This window comes from Aquarana catesbeiana, linkage group LG01, assembly GCF_042186555.1.
Source record: "Aquarana catesbeiana isolate 2022-GZ linkage group LG01, ASM4218655v1, whole genome shotgun sequence".
Lineage (NCBI taxonomy): Eukaryota > Metazoa > Chordata > Amphibia > Anura > Ranidae > Aquarana > Aquarana catesbeiana.
The window spans coordinates 719,104,112-719,122,028 of record NC_133324.1 but is presented as its reverse complement, the minus strand read 5'-3'; the positions used below and the strand labels follow the sequence as shown (position 1 = coordinate 719,122,028).

At 41.5% G+C, this 17,917-nt stretch overlaps 1 protein-coding gene across 1 annotated transcript in view; it reads left to right on the top strand.

Moving 5' to 3' along the window:
• The window catches only part of MAML3 (mastermind like transcriptional coactivator 3), a 486,946-nt gene that overhangs the window by 280,479 nt on the left and 188,550 nt on the right, over nt 1–17,917 (top strand). The window contains exon 2 of the mRNA XM_073604060.1: nt 2,444–3,949. Within this exon, the coding sequence (XP_073460161.1) occupies nt 2,444–3,949 (1,506 nt within the window). The remainder of the gene's footprint in view (nt 1–2,443; nt 3,950–17,917) is intronic.

Here is a 17,917-nt window from a genome sequence, read left to right as displayed (position 1 = left end):
GCCAGTAAAGCAGGGACCGACTGAGATTCATCCATCTATAGGTAGGCTGGTTTTACCCATTGACCATCTTGGGTATAACCAGCCTGTCAGAATTTTTACATAAAATTACTGCCTGTGACTATAACCACTATCAGTAATTATTATTATTTAAGGTACTTATATAGCACTGTCAATTTAGACAGCGCAATATACATTGTACATTCACATCAGTCCCTACCCTCAAACAGCTTACAATCTAAGGTCCCTAACCCACATTCATATACTAGGGCCAATTTAGACAGAAGCTAATTATGTCTTTGGAGTGTGGGAGGAAGCTAAGCATGTCTTTGGAGTGTGGGAGGAAACTCGCACAGGGAGAAACATGCAAAATCCAGGCAGGTAGTGTCATGGTTGGAATTTGAACCAGCGACACTTTTTACTGCTAGGCAAGAATGCTACCCACTACACCACTGTGCCGCCTAATCATTGTATTCTGCCAGCTGGGGAGGCTCCCCGTGCCACCATCAGAGGAAAGAAAGTCAAATCATCTATAGCTTGTTAAGCCTTGCTTTAGGTTATGTTCACATGAAAATTTGTATCTGATAGCTAAATGTCAGTAATCTGAACTTGAGAAAGTGTATTTCTGCAGATAGTTGCAGTTTGTAAATGCGATTACATGCATATTGGTGCATTTAGATGTGTCAGTCTTTTAAGGCATTTTTTTTCCCATTCTTGGTAGGGATGTTATACCCCAGGCACCTCCTCTACCTCTTTGTTAGTAGTTTTCCGATCAAGGAGATAGAGCTGTGCAATTGAAATACAGAGCAAAGCTGGTGCTTACCATTGTGTGCCTGCTTGAGAGGAGAAGAGAAACTAAGGGGGCACCCAAGCAGGGGCGCTCCCGAGCTGCGGCTGTGTGTCCATTCACATGCGGAGCCGTGGCTCGGTCACGCCCCCTTCATCTCCTGATTGGCTCACTGGCTGCGATTGACAGTGGGAGCCATTGCTGCCAAAAGCCAATCAGAAGTGTGAAACCCCTGAGAGGCAAGGCTCTTGTGGACATTGATGGATCGAGAGGGGGCTCAGGTAAGAATTAGGTGAGGCTGGGGGGCTTCTCTACACAGGTTTGTTTACCTTCATGCATAGAATGCATGAAAGTAAAAAACCTTGTGCCTTTACAAACACTTTAAAAACAGACCCCCACAGGCACTTTTCATGTAATTTTCATTATGTGTAGATTTCTTTTCCAGGGTGGCCCATGATCCTTTAAACCTGACTGATACCTGTCCATGGTCCACTGAGTTTACTTACTGGGTAGTGAAAGGTTTGCATGCCTTAGCTCTAAAGTCTGAGGAAAATCAAGGCCTTGCCAGCCTGGGAGAAGGGTGGGGGTTGGACAGATTTGTACCCACAGGCATGTCAAGTTCACTTTAAATGTTACTGGGTACCATCCACATCTGTAGTTCAGAAGGCAGGCTCTGTGAAATGTGTGACGCAGTAGTGCCTACCCACAGGGCTTAGTGAATACATGTCACAGAATTCAAGATGGTAAATGTGTGGGAAACTTCAAAAAGCTAATTTTACAAACTTCAGGATCACGCAATGGGAGTAGGTTAGAAATACTTGAAATACAATGCGGACATAAATAATGTTTTTTCATTTTGATTATAGATATGCTTTAATATCATTGTCTGTCACTACTAAATCTTGCATTCAAGCTTACACTTCAATCCGTTTCCATATGCATCCCTTTGGTCTGCTTTCATGTGCATTGCTTTATTCTCATGGCAACATTCTGCCCTCTGTGAAAAGCAGTAGCCAGTAGGTGAAAGCCATGGTGCTGGAGCCCATAGAAGCCGACATGATGTGAAATAAATGAACATTTACCCTGGAGTGCTTGTGGGACCTAACAGTAAAGGGAGCATGTTGACAAATGCCTGAATTTATTCTCCCATAATAAGCTCAGTGCACATAAATCTGGAGCCCTGATATGTACCACCTACAGAAGGATATGACCCACTAGTAGTATACATCCCACACTTAGTTATGGCAATTAAGCTGTAGACAGAGCCACACTTAGATCGTGGGATCAAACTAATAAATCTCCCAGAATGCTGGACTTTCCTTGTTTAGGCAGTCATTTCCTTTTCTGTATCAAAAGGAAACATCATTTCACTTTGTTCTCATAAGTACACTATCAAGTTACACTGAGAAGGGGGGAAATGTGTGATTAATTGTTATGAAGGTGTAAAGATAGCCTAGTTGCATATGAGATTCAATATTACCAACAAAACGATGCAGATTAGTTGTAATAAAGAGTAACCATCATATCCCTTGGTTTTTAGATGAATGTATACACCTGATGAGTAAATATGGATAATGGTACTTTTGCTTTACACTGTAGTCTTATTCTCACTTGTTTTTACAGACGCAAATGTATTGATTTGTGTTCTTTTATTTGTAGCTTCAAGAAGCTGTACAGAAGAAATTAGAAGGGGCGCGTTCACCGCTTAATGGAGAGCAACAAAATGGCATTTGTGATGACAGGTATTCCCCTTCTGCTAAGCGGCGAAGAAAGGACATTCAAGGTATGGACACTCTTAATAATATTTCAAATATGCCACTCCCTTCGGTGTCACCCCTTCACCAGCTTGATATAAAGCCACACCTACCTGTTACTAATAGCGTGACTCATTCAGGTGGAGCAGAGGACATAAATAAAAATGGTGGACAGCAAGATGTAAAGGTAGCAGTAAATGGTTCTAGCGAGTTGGAGGAGAATTTTAATATCCTCAACAAAGAAATGAAACAAGAACCACTAGATGACGCTTCTGTCATTGACACTTCTGATACTTCCCTTTCCAACCAAAACAAGCTTTTCTCGGACATAAATTTGAATGACCAGGAGTGGCAGGAGTTGATTGATGAACTTGCTAACACAGTCCCTGAAGATGATATTCAGGACTTGTTCAATGAGGACTTTGAGGAAAAAAAGGACCTAGACTTCTCCAGGCCTACAGCTCACACACCGCTTCCTCAAGAAAGTGCCAGTGTAAAGAGTGATCCATCTCACTCGCCTTTCCCACATGTCTCAATGGGCTCTCCCCAGGTTAGACCATCTTCATCTGGTCCTTCTTTTTCTAATGTGTCTTCTGTGTCCAGTATACCCTCAGTATCCAGTGCTCCATCAACATTAATGCTTGCAGGTTCCCCTGCAAGTTGTGTTGTCCAGTCGCCACAAACACCAAATCCACCTCTTACACCAGGCCAGACCTCAACAAGACCTGGCAATGGCTATGTCATGACACCGACGTCTAGTTCAGGAAATGGGTCTGTAAACCTCCCAAGTGCTGACTTATCTCCAGCTGAGCAACTAAAGCAAATGGCAGCACAGCAACAGCAACGAGCAAAACTCATACAACAAAAGCAGCAACATCAGCAGCAGCAGCAACAACAACAACAACATACAAACCAGCCATCCAACTGGTCACCTGTAGGGCCTCCAACTAGTCCATATGGAGGAACGTTTGGAAATGAGAAGCCAAATAGCCCAATGATGTATCCCCAACCCTATAACAACCAAAATTCTATTGTACCTCCGATAGGAAATAATCCATCCAAAACCACTATGAACAACTACCTCCCTCAAAGCCACATGAACATGATAAGTCAGCAAACCAGCAATCTAAACTCCAACTCAATCAGCAAAACACCCAATATGCTCAATTATGGTAATACAAAGCCACTGACGCATTTTAATGTAGATATGAGTCAACGAATGACTCCTCCAATTGCCAACCAAAACAAAAATGCCATGTTACCGTACATACAACAGCAGCAGCAGCAACAGCCTCCAATGCCACCACAGATGAGCCATCTGAGTGAGGAACAGAAGCGCATACTTATCATGAAGCAGAAGGGACTTTTGAATCAGCAGATGGGTTATGGATCTCTCCCGAATCATGGCCAGGTAGGTGCTAAAGTATTTCTTGTAAGTGCTATGTTCATGCAGAATTATTTCTGTTGGCTTAGGTCACAGATGTTTATTTTAGTCTTGAGGCTTTAACTTTAGTCTTAACTTAGCTTTAGTCTTTGGATGAAAGATGTACATTTTCTTAGCATGGCCTCTCCTATGGCCCTTTACATAATAGAATAAAGGAACACTGCGATGACTACATCCATAACATCCAACAGAAAATATGCTTTAAGTGTTCGTTCACACCAGAACGTGGTGGGACAAACCCTCATTCCGTGCATGTTTCCCACATTGTGTTCAAAAAACGCTGGGTGTGTAATCTTCTGCGGGTGTTAATGTATTACTGACTACATTCCAAACGCAGATTGCAAACGTAGCGCGTTTACCTGCACTGGATTACATAGTACCGCGTTTTAAAACGTAGTACGTGAACCACTTTTGGTGCGATTTGAGCTCATTCCAATGATTGGCCTGAAAATTACACCACACTGAATCACACAGGAACTACAGTAATCTAATAGCAGTTCAAATCTCACTTCTTTTTAAGGTAACTGTGTATCTGTTTATATCTAAAGCATGTTTTAGAGATAAATTAAAATTGTTGTTTTATAGACCAGTGTAAGTGGGAATTCTGTTCTCGACTATTCACTGTATTGTGCTACATTTTACTTGCTTCTCTTGTTCCTAGAACATCTTGATGGAATATGCTATGTAGGTTGTGCACATATGTGCAGCATCTTTATCAAATGAAAATAAACCTGGGTGTTTTTTGTTCTATTATAGTTTGATTTTCTTGTAATAAGCACAGTGATCAAAATTTCACATGCAAATATTTGCTCACTTAAATATATAAATTTATTTATTTATAGACCGGCATGGTTGGGGACAAGGAGGTTCGAATAGAGGCTGGGGTGATAGTCAGAGCAAGGTTGTTAGGGTGGATGCAGTCACAGTAGTGAGAGTGATGAGTGAGAAGAACGGTGCTGTCAGTGGGGGAGTATGCAGATGTAGTCATGGGGGAATCAGCGTACAAGAGCAGTAGTGGAGGAATGGGAGGAGTCAGGTGCGATGGCTAGGGTGTGGTGCAAGTGTAGTGGTGAGAGCAGAGGTGTAGATTGAAGCTTGTGGGCCCCGATGCAAAAGTTGACCTGGGCCCCCCCACTACCACCCACCACTTCCACCGTGTGTGCAGATACACCCACCGCAGCCAAGATACTCAAAGTGGCTTAAGAATTTAGAATTCCCAGAGTTCCTCCTTACATTAGAGGACAGGGATCACCCCTGGAGAATCAGAGGACAGGGATCACTGCTGGAGAATCAGAGGACAGGGACCCCTGGCAGGTCATTTGGCAGAGCTCTTTTCCCATTCCAGCACTGTAAACAGCTCCCCCCCCCCCCCCCCCCCCACAATACACAGGGCTGAAATCACATTCCTTTATACACAGTCTATTCATAATCCTGTGAAATCCCCTGGTCGGAAAGGCAGTGTAGTTGCAGTTGGCAAATACACCCTGTGCAGATCATGGCTGACTGGCTGTGTTGTAAAGGAATGTAACTTCAGCCCCGTGGAGGAGGAACAGTATAGAGTGCTGTACTGGGAAATAATCCAGCAACGGGCATAGAATCCAGGGCGGAGGGGGTGGTCAGGGTGTTTTGGGGGGGGGTAAACTTAGATCTGGGGGGGCAAAGCCATGTGACATGAAATCTGGAGCCTGCAGCACCTCAGGAGATGTTAAGGGATTTGTTTTAGCAATTTCTGAAGGTTTCTCTGTCAGTGTTGGCAGGTGTTGGGGGAAGGTCACCTCCCAGAGGCGCGTGTCTTTTCCCCAGTTGTCAGGAAAGTGGGGTAAGCGGATATCCCCGGGTGGGGGGGGGGTACAGAGAATCCCAGCTGGTGACTAGAAGACACTACTACTACTACTACACTAGTACTACTACTACAGGACGGCACTCTCCTCCTCTTAACTCGCTGAGCTCGGTTACCATTCCATGTTGCTAGCACACAGCACAGACACTTCCTCATCCTGGGCTGTTCTCACCCCATGCATCTCTCCATTCTGGAAATGTCTCACAGCTTCTCCCCAGCCAATGAGAACAGAGGGGTGTGGACTTTGGAAGGCAAAGTGGAAGCCCAGTACTGGAGTGTGGCTGTGGGGCCCTAGGGCAGATCGGAGCTGGACTTCGAGGAGGATATGATAATATGACAGGAAGGCTGAAGGGGCCCCCTGGAGCTAGGGGCGGGGTTGCGATTGTGACCCCTGCAACCCCTTATGCTACGCCCATGGGTGAGAGTATGAAGGGAAGCTAGAACAAGATGTTGAAAGTGAACCAGTGACTTGCACACATTTTATAATGAGTGCAAGGGCGAAGGATCAGATGCCATGGTGCAATATTTAAGGCAGGAAGGAGGGTGTGTGGGAACGAAGGTGAGTGTAGGACATAGGTATGATGTTAAAAGATGGAGAGGAATAGAGTTGGGTTGGAATGATGGTGTGTGCAAGTGGGTGTGTAAAAAAACATGGGCAGTAGGCAGGCATGGTGGTGAGTGCAAGGTTGATGCAGGTGTGGTGGTAATAACAGGAAGGAGATGATGTGGATTGAACACTATGAAGGGTAGGCAGGGGTGCAGGAGCTGTGGTGAAAGTGGGAAGGTGGTGTTGTGACAAGCCTGTGGCTAGAGAATGCAGGAGGGTAATGTAGGTGTGTTGGTGGCAGCAAGGGTGTTATATTGGCAGTGGTGAGAGCAGGGGGGATGTTCATGGCAGGGTGGTAAGAGGAAGCAGCCAGGCCTCTTCTTAATGTTATTTGGATGGTACATAATTGTGAAGTGGAAGGAAATTGATAAATGGTTTTTAATTTTTTTTACAAAGAAATATGTGAAAAGTGTGGCGTCCATTTGTATTCACCCCCCTTAGTCAATACTTTGTAGAACCACCTTTCACTGCAATTACAGCTGCAAGTCCTTTTGGTGATGTCTCTACCAGCTTTGCACATCGAGAGAGGGATATTTTTGCCCATTCTTCTTGGCAAAATAGCTCAAGCTCTGTCAAATTGGATGGAGAGTGTCTGTGAACAGCAATTTTCAAGTCTTGCCACAGATTCTCAATTGGATTTAGGTCTGCACTTTGAGTGGGCCATTCTAACACATGAATATACTTTGATCTAAACCATTCCATTGTAGCTCTGGCTGTATGTTTAGGGTTGTTTTCCTGCTGGAAGGTGAACCACTGCCCCAGTCTCGAATCTTTTGCAGACTCTAACAGGTTTTCTTCTAAGATTTCCCTGTATTTGGCTCCATCCATCTTCCCATCAACTCAGATCAGCTTCCCTGTCCCTGCTGAAGAAAAGCATCACCCACAACATGATGCTGCCACCACCATGTTTCACAGTGGAGATGGTGTGTTCAGGTTGATGTGCAGTGTTAGTTTTCCACCACACATAGCATTTTGCTTTTAGGTCAGAAAGTTCAGTTTTGGTCTCATCTGACCAGAGCACCTTCTTCAACATCTTTGCTGTGTCCTCCACATGGCTTCACCAAACTGCAAACAATTACTTTCTTCTTGCCACTCTTCTATAAAGGCCAGATTTGTGGAGTGCTTGACTAATAGTTGTCCTGTGGACAGATTCTACCACCTGAGCTGTGGATCTCTGCACAGAGTTACCATGAGCCTTCTTGGCTGCTTCTCTGATTAATGCTCTCCTTGCTTGGCCTGTCAGTTTAGGTAGATGGCCATGTCTTGGTAGGTTTGCAGTTGTGCCATACTCTTTCCATTTTCGGATAATGGATTGAACAGTGTTCCATGAGATGTTCAAAGCTTGGGATATTTCTTTATAACCTAACCCTCCTTTTAACTTCTCCACAACTTTATCCGTCTGGTGTGTTTCTTGGCTTTCATGATGCTGTTTGTTCACTAAGGTTCTCTAACAAACCTCTGAGGGCTTCAAAGAGTAGACTCTATTTACTAATTAGGTGACTTCAGAAGGCAATTGGTTCCACTAGATTTTAGTTAGGGGTATCAGAGTAAAGGGAGCTGAATACAAATGCATGCCACACTTTTCAGATATTTATTTGTAAAACTTTTTGAAAACCATTTATCATTTTCCTTCCACTTCACAATTATGTGCCACTTTGTGTTGGTCTATTACATAAAATCCAAATAAAATACATTTACATTTTATGGTTGTAACACTAAAAAATGTGGACAATTTCAAAGGGTATGAATATTTTTTCAAGGCACTGTAGTGCTTGAACTTTGGAATGGTCGTATTGGTATTTCACTGTCCAGCGTAATTCATTTGTGTGTCCAAAAATTCTAATAATATATGCATGTGACAATCAACAATATATTTAGTGCAGAAAATTATAATGACATTGTGTAAATCGCTCCATTTCAGCATTGAAAACTGTGATAAAGACAGCCTTCTCCAAACACACCACCTTCAGCCGTGCTCTCCTATGTATATTACTCACCAATTTATAGACCTCTAGAATATAAGTTCTAGACATGTCTGATGGAGAATTTCAAGATGTACCATACACACATAATCCTTATTCTCTGCAGGAATCTAGGCTTGATAACTCACTTAGGTGTAGGGGGCTGTCCCCATAATCCACAGAATAGCTATTTCAATTCCCCCTCAGACTCCCAGCGTTTTGGCATAGACTGGCCCAGTGTGACGTGATTACGTTATGGGGCACCTTATGCACTACGTCACGGGGCGAAACTTCATCAGAGGTTGCCAAACCTCTGAGTCAGAGGGGAATTCAAAGGGCTATTCCGTGGTTTATGGTGAGAGCACCCTCAAGTCAATTTCTGGTCCATTTATTTCCTCAGTGTTAAAGGCCATCAACCCTGCTGCAACGCTGTTATCTGTCTCCCGATGCATTTGGTGACCAATTGCTACCATGCATATGTGGCATCTTGGCTCTATATTACAGATTGTCCACTTTTCCTGCACCCAAACACATGCATAATGATTTGTGAAGACATCAGTATGGTGATAATTTCTCAGGCATGCACAGTAATTAAGTTGGTTATTGGATATTGGTTGCTACCGAGCATGCATAGTAAATCACCTTCATATTGTTGATGGCATTTTTCTACTGTGCATGCATGAGAAATTGCGGCCAAACTGATGCCATTTTTTTCCTTTTTCCTCTACTGTGCATGGTATTGATGTAGCGACCTCAGAGATTGTTCACTACCATGAGTTTGTGGGATACTGATGCCATATTGCTGGTGGCATTACGGGAGTGCACGTGACGATTTTTGCCATGTGCTATTTCCAGTATAGTCCGTGGGGTCTAATTGTTCTTCAAAAATATGTCTTTCTTACTAACAATTTTCAATTGAATTCTCAAAATTTTTTTTTCCTCTAATCAACTAACCTAACACATATCCTTTGTTATTATTTTGACCATTAAATCTGTATTTCAACCTGAATCTATAATGGAAACAAAAACAGCATTTTACTATCTGTATTCTTCTCAATAACTATAAGATACAATATATTTATTTCATGCATACACACACACATATGTCTTTTGCTCTCCATTACCTCAGCAGCCAGGTTCAGTCATCACAGAACAAAGCTAAGGTATAAAAGAAGATAAATGGCTGGAAAGCACACTTGTGACCCAGGGTTACTTGCAATCTCTGTCCATCTGATAAAGAGCAATATCGTGTTCCCTATCTCTATCCTCTTCTATTATCTTTAGGACTGTCAGGTACACAGCAGGATGGAGAAATCGGATTTCTTCCTGTGCTTACAGGAGGTCTTATGAGCTGTGCAGCCAGTTTACACTGCACAATCTCATTACAAGCTGTTCTATGAATCACTAACATGACTTGCAGGGCTCAAAAAATAAGTAAACAATATTCTGGACATCAGTCCACCAATGTTTGGTTTTCAATATGGGAAAAGTCATCTTTCAAAGAGTATTGGTTTAACCAATTGCTATTTTATGTTTGTTTTTATTATTATAATTAGTAAGATCGGATGTTTTTAAAAAAATAACATCAGTAGCAAATAAATAACCAAAAAGGGGACTTTGGACTTTGCAGGCACAGTAACAACAAGTACATATAACAAAAATAATTTATTGAAAAAACATATAAATAGGACATCAATTTAAAAACCACAAATCACGTATATGTAACAAGAGATTTAGTGAAACCATTGCTATAAAAAACCATTTAAATGTGTGATAACTCGGACATGAGGATATTCATCCAGAGTAGCAACAGGTCCGAGAGGATGGTTGGATAGCAGGTCAGCGAACGATTAGTTCATATCATGCAGACACGGAAAGTGTGTTGTGGAAGGTACGTATGTATATGATTATATAACATAAAATGAAATGAGGTTGCCCGCAGAGGTAGGAGGAAGCAGACGGTGCAAATAAGCACCAGGCGTATGGTTGAATAGGAATTGGTAATATATCCAACGAATAGGATAGAGGGGTGTGATCCACACAGGGCTCATATAGGTAAATATGAGTATAAATAAAGGGCTCGACAATCACAAGCTATTGTGTAGATACAGGAGCCATGGTATCAAGGGAGATAGTCCCAGCATGTGGTGCCCTCCATCTGCTAGAGCGGGTTGTTACAACCCGCTCTAGCAGACGGAGGGCACCACACGCTGGGACTTCTATTCTGATGGGATCCAGGTTTATGCAGTTTTCACTCTAGGACTATCCCCCTTGATACCATGGCTCCTGTATCTACAGAATAGCTTGTGATTGTCGAGCCCTTTATTTATACTCATATTTACCTATATGAGCCCTGTGTGGATCATACCCCTCTATCCTATTCGTTGGATATATTACCAATTCCTATTCAACCATACGCTTGGTGCTTATTTGCACCGTCTGCTTCCTCCTACCTCTGCGGGCAACCTCATTTCATTTTATGTCATGTAATCATATACATACGTACCTTCCACAACACACTTTCCGCTCCTGAAGAAGCGTAAAGACACGCGAAACATGTTGAGCATTGAGTATCTGCATGATATGAACTAATCGTTCGCTGACCTGCTATCCAACCATCCTCTCGGACCTGTTGCTACTCTGGATGAATATCCTCATGTCCGAGTTATCACACATTTAAATGGTTTTGTATAGCAATGGTTCCACTAAATCTCTTGTTACATATATGTGATTTGTGGTTTTTAAATTGATGTCCTATTTATATGATTTTTCAATAAATTATTTTTGTTATATGTACTTGTTGTTACTGTGCCTGCAAAGTCCAAAGTCCCCTTTTTGGTTCTTTATTTGCTAATACAGTTACAGGACGTGGCACACGTATATGGTTCATGTATCCACAGCACCACTCTGTGTCATGATACATCCCCATTTTTCAAAATCAGTAGCAATATGATCTTTTCTGTAGTTTGCTTAGAAATCGACAAATCCTTATGTTTTAGGCTGTATAACATTGAAGTGCATCTTTTAATAAATCTACGTGTGTAGTATATGAATAAATTGCTTATATGTCACAGTTTATGGCAACACTATAATGAAAAAAAGCTGTGGCTTTCAGCTTTAAAAATCAGTGATGTCATTTTACCCAGGCTGAGATGACATCATTAGTCCGCTGCCGACAGGAAGAAGCATTTTCTTGGTCTCTCATCTAGTGATCAGACTGGAACATTGTAACTTTTTAGTAAGTCACAAGGTTAAATACTGCAGCAGGGGTCTGATGTGTGAGACATTTTTAAATTTTACATGATTGTAATTTGTGGACTTGGATGTAGATTCTGGCCATAGATATTACCTGAACAAAGATAAATCTACTTGAAGTAGGACTAAAGGCATTTTTTTTTCATTTTGGATAGAGTAAGATACAGTGGTGCAAAAAAGTATTTAGTCAGCCACCAATTGTGCAAGTTCTCCCACTTAAAAAGATGAGAGAGGCCTGTAATTGTCATCATAGGTATACCTCAACTATGAGAGACAAAATGTGGAAACAAATCCAGACAAATCACATTGTCTGATTTTTGAAAGAATTTATTTGCAAATTATGGTGGAAAATAAGTATTTGGTCAATATCAAAAGTTCATCTCAATACTTTGTTATATATCCTTTGTTGGCAATGACAGAGGTCAAACGTTTTCTATAAGTCTTCACAAAGTTGTCACACACTGTTGCTGGTATGTTGGCCCATTCCTCCATGCAGATCTCCTCTAGAGCAGTGATGTTTTGGGGCTGTCGCTGGGCAACACGGACTTTCAACTCCCTCCAAAGGTTTTCTATGGGGTTGAGATCTGAAGACTGGCTGGGCCACTCCAGGACCTTGAAATGCTTCTTACGAAGCCACTCCTTCATTGCCCGGGAGGAGTGTTTGGGATCATTGTCATGCTGAAAGACCCAGCCACGTTTGATCTTCAATGCCCTTGCTGATGAGAGGAGGTTTGTACTCAAAATCTCACGATACATGGCCCCATTCATTCTTTCATGTACATGGATCAGTCGTCCTGTTCCCTTTGCAGCGAAACAGCCCCAAAGCATGATGTTGCCACCCCCATGCTTCACAGTAGGTATGGTGTTCTTTGGTTGCAACTCAGCATTCTCTCTCCTCCAAACACGACGAGTTGTGTTTCTACCAAACAGTTCTACTTTGGTTTCATCTGATCATATGACATTCTCCCAATCCTCTTCTGGATCATCCAAATGCTCTCTAGCAAACATCAGATGGGCCCGGACATGTACTGGCTTAAGCAGTGGGACACGTCTGGCACTGCAGGATCTGAGTCCCTGGCGGCGTAGTGTGTTACTGACGGTAGCCTTTGTTACGTTGGTCCCAGCTCTCTGCAGGTCATTCACTAGGTCCCCCCGTGTGGGTCTGGGATTTTTGCTCACCGTTCTTGTGATCATTTTGACCCCACGGGGTGAGATCTTGCGTGGAGCCCCAGATCGAGGGATATTATCAGTGGTCTTGTATGTCTTCCATTTTCTAATTATTGTTCCCACAGTTGATTTCTTCACACCAAGCTGCTTGCCTATTGCAGATTCAGTCTTCCCAGCCTGGTGCAGGTCTACAATTTTGTTTCTGGTGTCCTTCGACAGCTTTTTGGTCTTCACCATAGTGGAGTTTGGAGTGTGACTGTTTGAGGTTGTGGACAGGTGTCTTTTATACTGATAACAAGTTCAAACAGGTGCCATTAATACAGGTAATGAGTGGAGGACAGAGGAGCCTCTTCACGAACAAGATACAGGTCTGTGAGAGCCAGAAATCTTGCTTGTTTGTAGGTGACCAAATACTTATTTTCCACCATAATTTGCAAACAAATTATTTAAAAAATCAGACAATATGATTGTCTGGATTTGTTTCCACATTTTGTCTCTCATAGTTGAGGTATACCTATGATGACAATTACAGGCCTCTCTCATCTTTTTAAGTGGGAGAACTTGCACAATTGGTGGCTGACTAAATACTTTTTTGCCCCATTGTATAGTTATAAACCCTTATAACCCCTGTTTATTTTTGTCATCTGTGTCCCATTGGGGAGATTTCCCTTCATTTTCTAATGATCTGGTTGTCACCAGGGTCACCGGAACTAGTGTCCACATTTCTCCTCTATTCTTGTTCTGGTGACAACTCAACATTTTTGATTTTCTTTCACTCTCTCTGTGATCTTGGTGAACAGCACAAACAGAGAGAGGGTGAGTGTCCCTAATGGGGGGGACAGACAGGAATAAAACCTGACAGATGTTCTATACCCTCTCCACTGTATCCGAAACAAAAAAAAAGTTTTGCCTTTAGTTATACTTTAACATGAAAAATATATCTGATGCTAAGTCCATATAAAATTTAATCAAGCTAAATTATGAAATAATAATAACTGAAAGCTTAGAGCACATTCCTTCTACTTACCAGTCATAAATTCATCAGGTAACCCAAAGTCATTACCAGAAAAATCTTGCAAATTATTTACTAATGCTGGACATGCATATTTTTAGTTATATTGTATATTTTGACTATACTATTTTGTTCCTTGCACCACTGCGCTACACGTACCTTCACTGTTTTTACCAGTTTAATAAACAGCTGATTATCTCTCCATACACAACTTATAGCTCCCAGCACATGTACATTTGGGTTACAGATACAAAAATTGACCATAAAAGCGCACACAACTCAATTCTCAGCCTTCCAGTTGGTTTTTCATTCAGTTCTAACTATCACAATCATTCTTCAAATAAGAAATTCCTATTACCGATGTACTTGAGGACTATATTAAAGAGAATTGTCTCCGTAGGCAGTTATCTTCCCATTGTGATAACATGCCCTAATGATGGAAAAAGAACATTTCTAGTAGCTGAACAACTTGATGCCTACTACGTTGGTTACAGATTGCACATGTGTTATATAGGAGCTCTGGATTCATTTAATGCACACAACATCAATTACTTGAGACACAACAACACTTTGATGTCAGTTGTCCTACTGTTAACTATTATATAGGATCTTTTCATGCCTTGTTATATAGAAATGGACAAAATATGTAGGTTAGGCCTGAGCCATCGCTGATCTAATTTTAGAAAACTAAAAGACAAAAAGGTCACCTGCTGACTATACACACAGCAGTTATCTTCCAATTTGTAACCCCCTTTAACTAGCTTTCAACAGCAAAATTATCAACTTGATCAGCACAACCAAACACAACAAAATTCCTGTCATGTAGTTGTACATAAACCATTAGTGGTAGGTCATCTCGATCCATTCAGTCCTTTTGATAGAAAGCTGGTTGAAATTGCAGCATATACTGTACTACCAGCAACACTAGTAATATAAGTATGCATGACGAAATTCCTCAGTTTCAGTCACAGAGATTTTAAGCATGTTCAATAATTTCTGTATGATCTTTTCACCATAGAGCCAATAAAACCATATCTTGCACTCACGAAGGCCAAGAAGCCTGAAACAGCACTAGCAGTTTTGGATGACCAGATGGCTAAAAGGGGCAAAACAATGATTTGCATGACCCCAATTTACCAATAAGCAGAAACTGAGTTCCTTGTTTTTGGGTTTTGTGCTAGAAGTGTGGATGTGTAAATGTCTTCTGTTATAAGAAGACAATGCTGTATCTCTCAGAACTTTAGATGTGGGCTTCTTGATTCCTTTTGTACGAGACCTTCTTGGTTGTGCAGTTCCTCTGGACTCGCAAGCCCTACACCATAGAGCTATTAAAGAGGTAGTTTAGGCAAAAAAAACCTGTAATCCTACTCTATGCCACATTCTAATGCCCCGTACACACGGTCGGATTTTCCGATGGAAAATGTCAGATCGGAGCGTGTTGTCGGAAATTCCGACCGTGTGTGGGCTCCATCGGACATTTTCCATCGGATATTCCGACACACAAAGTTGGAGAGCAGGAGATAAAATTTTCCGACAGCAAAATCCGTTGTCGGAAATTCCGATCGTGTGTACACAAATCCGACGGACAAAGTGCCACGCATGCTCAGAATAAATAAAGAGATGAAAGCTATTGGCCACTGCCCCGTTTATAGTCCCGACGTACATGTTTTACGTCACCGCGTTTAGAACGATCGGATTTTCCGACAACTTTGTGTGACCGTGTGTATGCAAGACAAGTTTAAGCCAACATCCGTCGGAAAAAATCCTAGGATTTTGTTGTCAGAATGTCTGAACAAAGTCCGAACGTGTGTACGCCCTATAAGACTAATCTATCTAGCCCTGTAAAGCCCAAATGTCTGTACTTACCTGATCCGCAGCTGTCCTGGTCTGGTTTCAGGCTGAGCTGTTAGCAGCAGCTTCTCTGTATAGGCATGTGCAGGAGAGGCAGCCGAAAATGGAAGCCCCATAGTAAGTCTCTTGGTGATGTCACTTCCCATGCATTTCCCAGCCGTTGTCGGTTCTTTCCTGCACACAGCATCCGCCGCTGGAGACTGGACCGGATTGGCTGCAGAAAAGGTAAGTACAGAAATGTTTGCTTTACAAGGCTAGGTAGATAAGTCTTAGAATGTTGTACAGCCTATTTAGCAAATTGAACATTCAATTGGAACATCTTGTTTCATTATTTCCTTGGGACTTTTCCTTTGACAACAGTCATTCACCAACCTGTTCTAACTTTCAGTACACCCTTGTAATACAATCCTGTATCTAATTTAGAGGTGGGATTTTTGGTTCCTTTTGTGCCACCTCACTGCAACCTTAATGGTTGTAGTGTTGTATATAACCTATCCACTAAAAACAAATGGAACATCCAAGATTTCCCTCTTATTTCATTTTTTTTTTGGACTGGCATCAGTCATTCACCAACCCCTTCTAACTTTCAGTACACCCTTCCAAACTCATTTTCACAGAAGGACAGGTAATCTTGGTTGACAACCTCTTTCTTTCACCACTTGAATTTGTTTCATTTCTACTATTACAAAAGTATTATCTACAATTCAACAATAACTGGCAATTCTCCCCCACATCTTAAAAATGTCCATTTTAGATTGGAGTCAGTCTTAGTAAAAATTCTCATTCTTGGTTTCATTTATTGCTGATGTTTTAAAATGAAACTGTAGGTAGTTCACGCCCTCTAATATAGGCTTTAGTTCACAATAGGTGTCTGATCACATTCTTGGATTATGCCTAGAGCTTCCTCAAGCTACCCAAAAAACATGGTGCAAGTTCTAACCCACCTGCTTCCCTACACCTTCCTATTGAACACCAAATAAGATGAACAGCTTTACTGGGCAATAGGAATGTGGCAAGAGATAGGTCAGAGTTTCACCACAAAATCTAAGGTTGATAAAGAAGGTGTTTCCAGGACACTCTTAAAGATGAGATCAGGCACCTTGACCTAGAGCTACTTTAGACGGTATTAACTCTCTTACAGGTTTGCTTTAAAGTTACTGCCCTGTTATGTTACCTTGTAGAGAGTAGGGGAAGAAGTTAATACTATATACATTGTTAATACTAAAATATAAACAGCTCTACTACAGTAGGCTGCTGCTGTTAACATATGACTTCAGTAAGTCCAATATAGCATGGTCACATACAGATGTTAAAAGGTAACTCTGCCCTTCTGGCCATGTTTCATATTACACCCATATCTGGGGTTTAACATGAACCATGGTCAACATACTCAAACTCCCACCCCCAAACTGCCTGACCCCCCTACCTTTACAAGATTGCTGGGTTTTTCTCCCTGCAGCGTCCTGAAAAAGTTGACATTTTAGTGGCTGTGTGTGGCTCTGTCTGCACAGCTGCATCGTCATTCACAGGAAGTTGTGAATGAATATACTACCAGTCCCATCTTCCACTGCAGCAGAGGGACTGTAGTTCTCAAAGGAGCACTATTGCAATGACATCACCATACTTGAAGTCTATTGATGTTTCATCCAGCTCCATAGCCCAGGGGCTGGAGGAAGAGTCTGCAGGGCCAGATCATTACACTCATGATCCACTTGACTGTGGGTACAAAGCTTTGCAGGCTCAAATGCAAAAGAAAATAAAAAAATAAATGATAAATGCACATTTTCCCTTTTTGCAAAATGGATGAATTTATAATTATTTTTTTATATATATGTTTTTACAAAAAGTAGAATTCTCCATTAAGAATAAAAAATGTGTATTTCAGATCTGACATGTCATCATCTGCAGAATATGTGATATTAGAGAAAATAAAAAAAAATGTTACTGAAAAAAATGGGGTTGCTGTGGGAAAATGGGGTAGATGGATACTCTGTTACTATACCATGGGAAGCTTTTATAAAATAAACAAGGCGATCAACTTATTTCACACAATATTTGTATTTAATTTTCTGAAGGCAATAAGCAGTCGTTTTATATTTTATAATCTATACATGGAGATATCTCAGATCACAATAACAGCTTTATGTAAAATATCTTTATCACGCCTTGCTTTTCTGTACAGAGTTGGGTGATGTTCTTTTACCGTATGTTCTACCTAATTACATACACCTACACCTTGAGC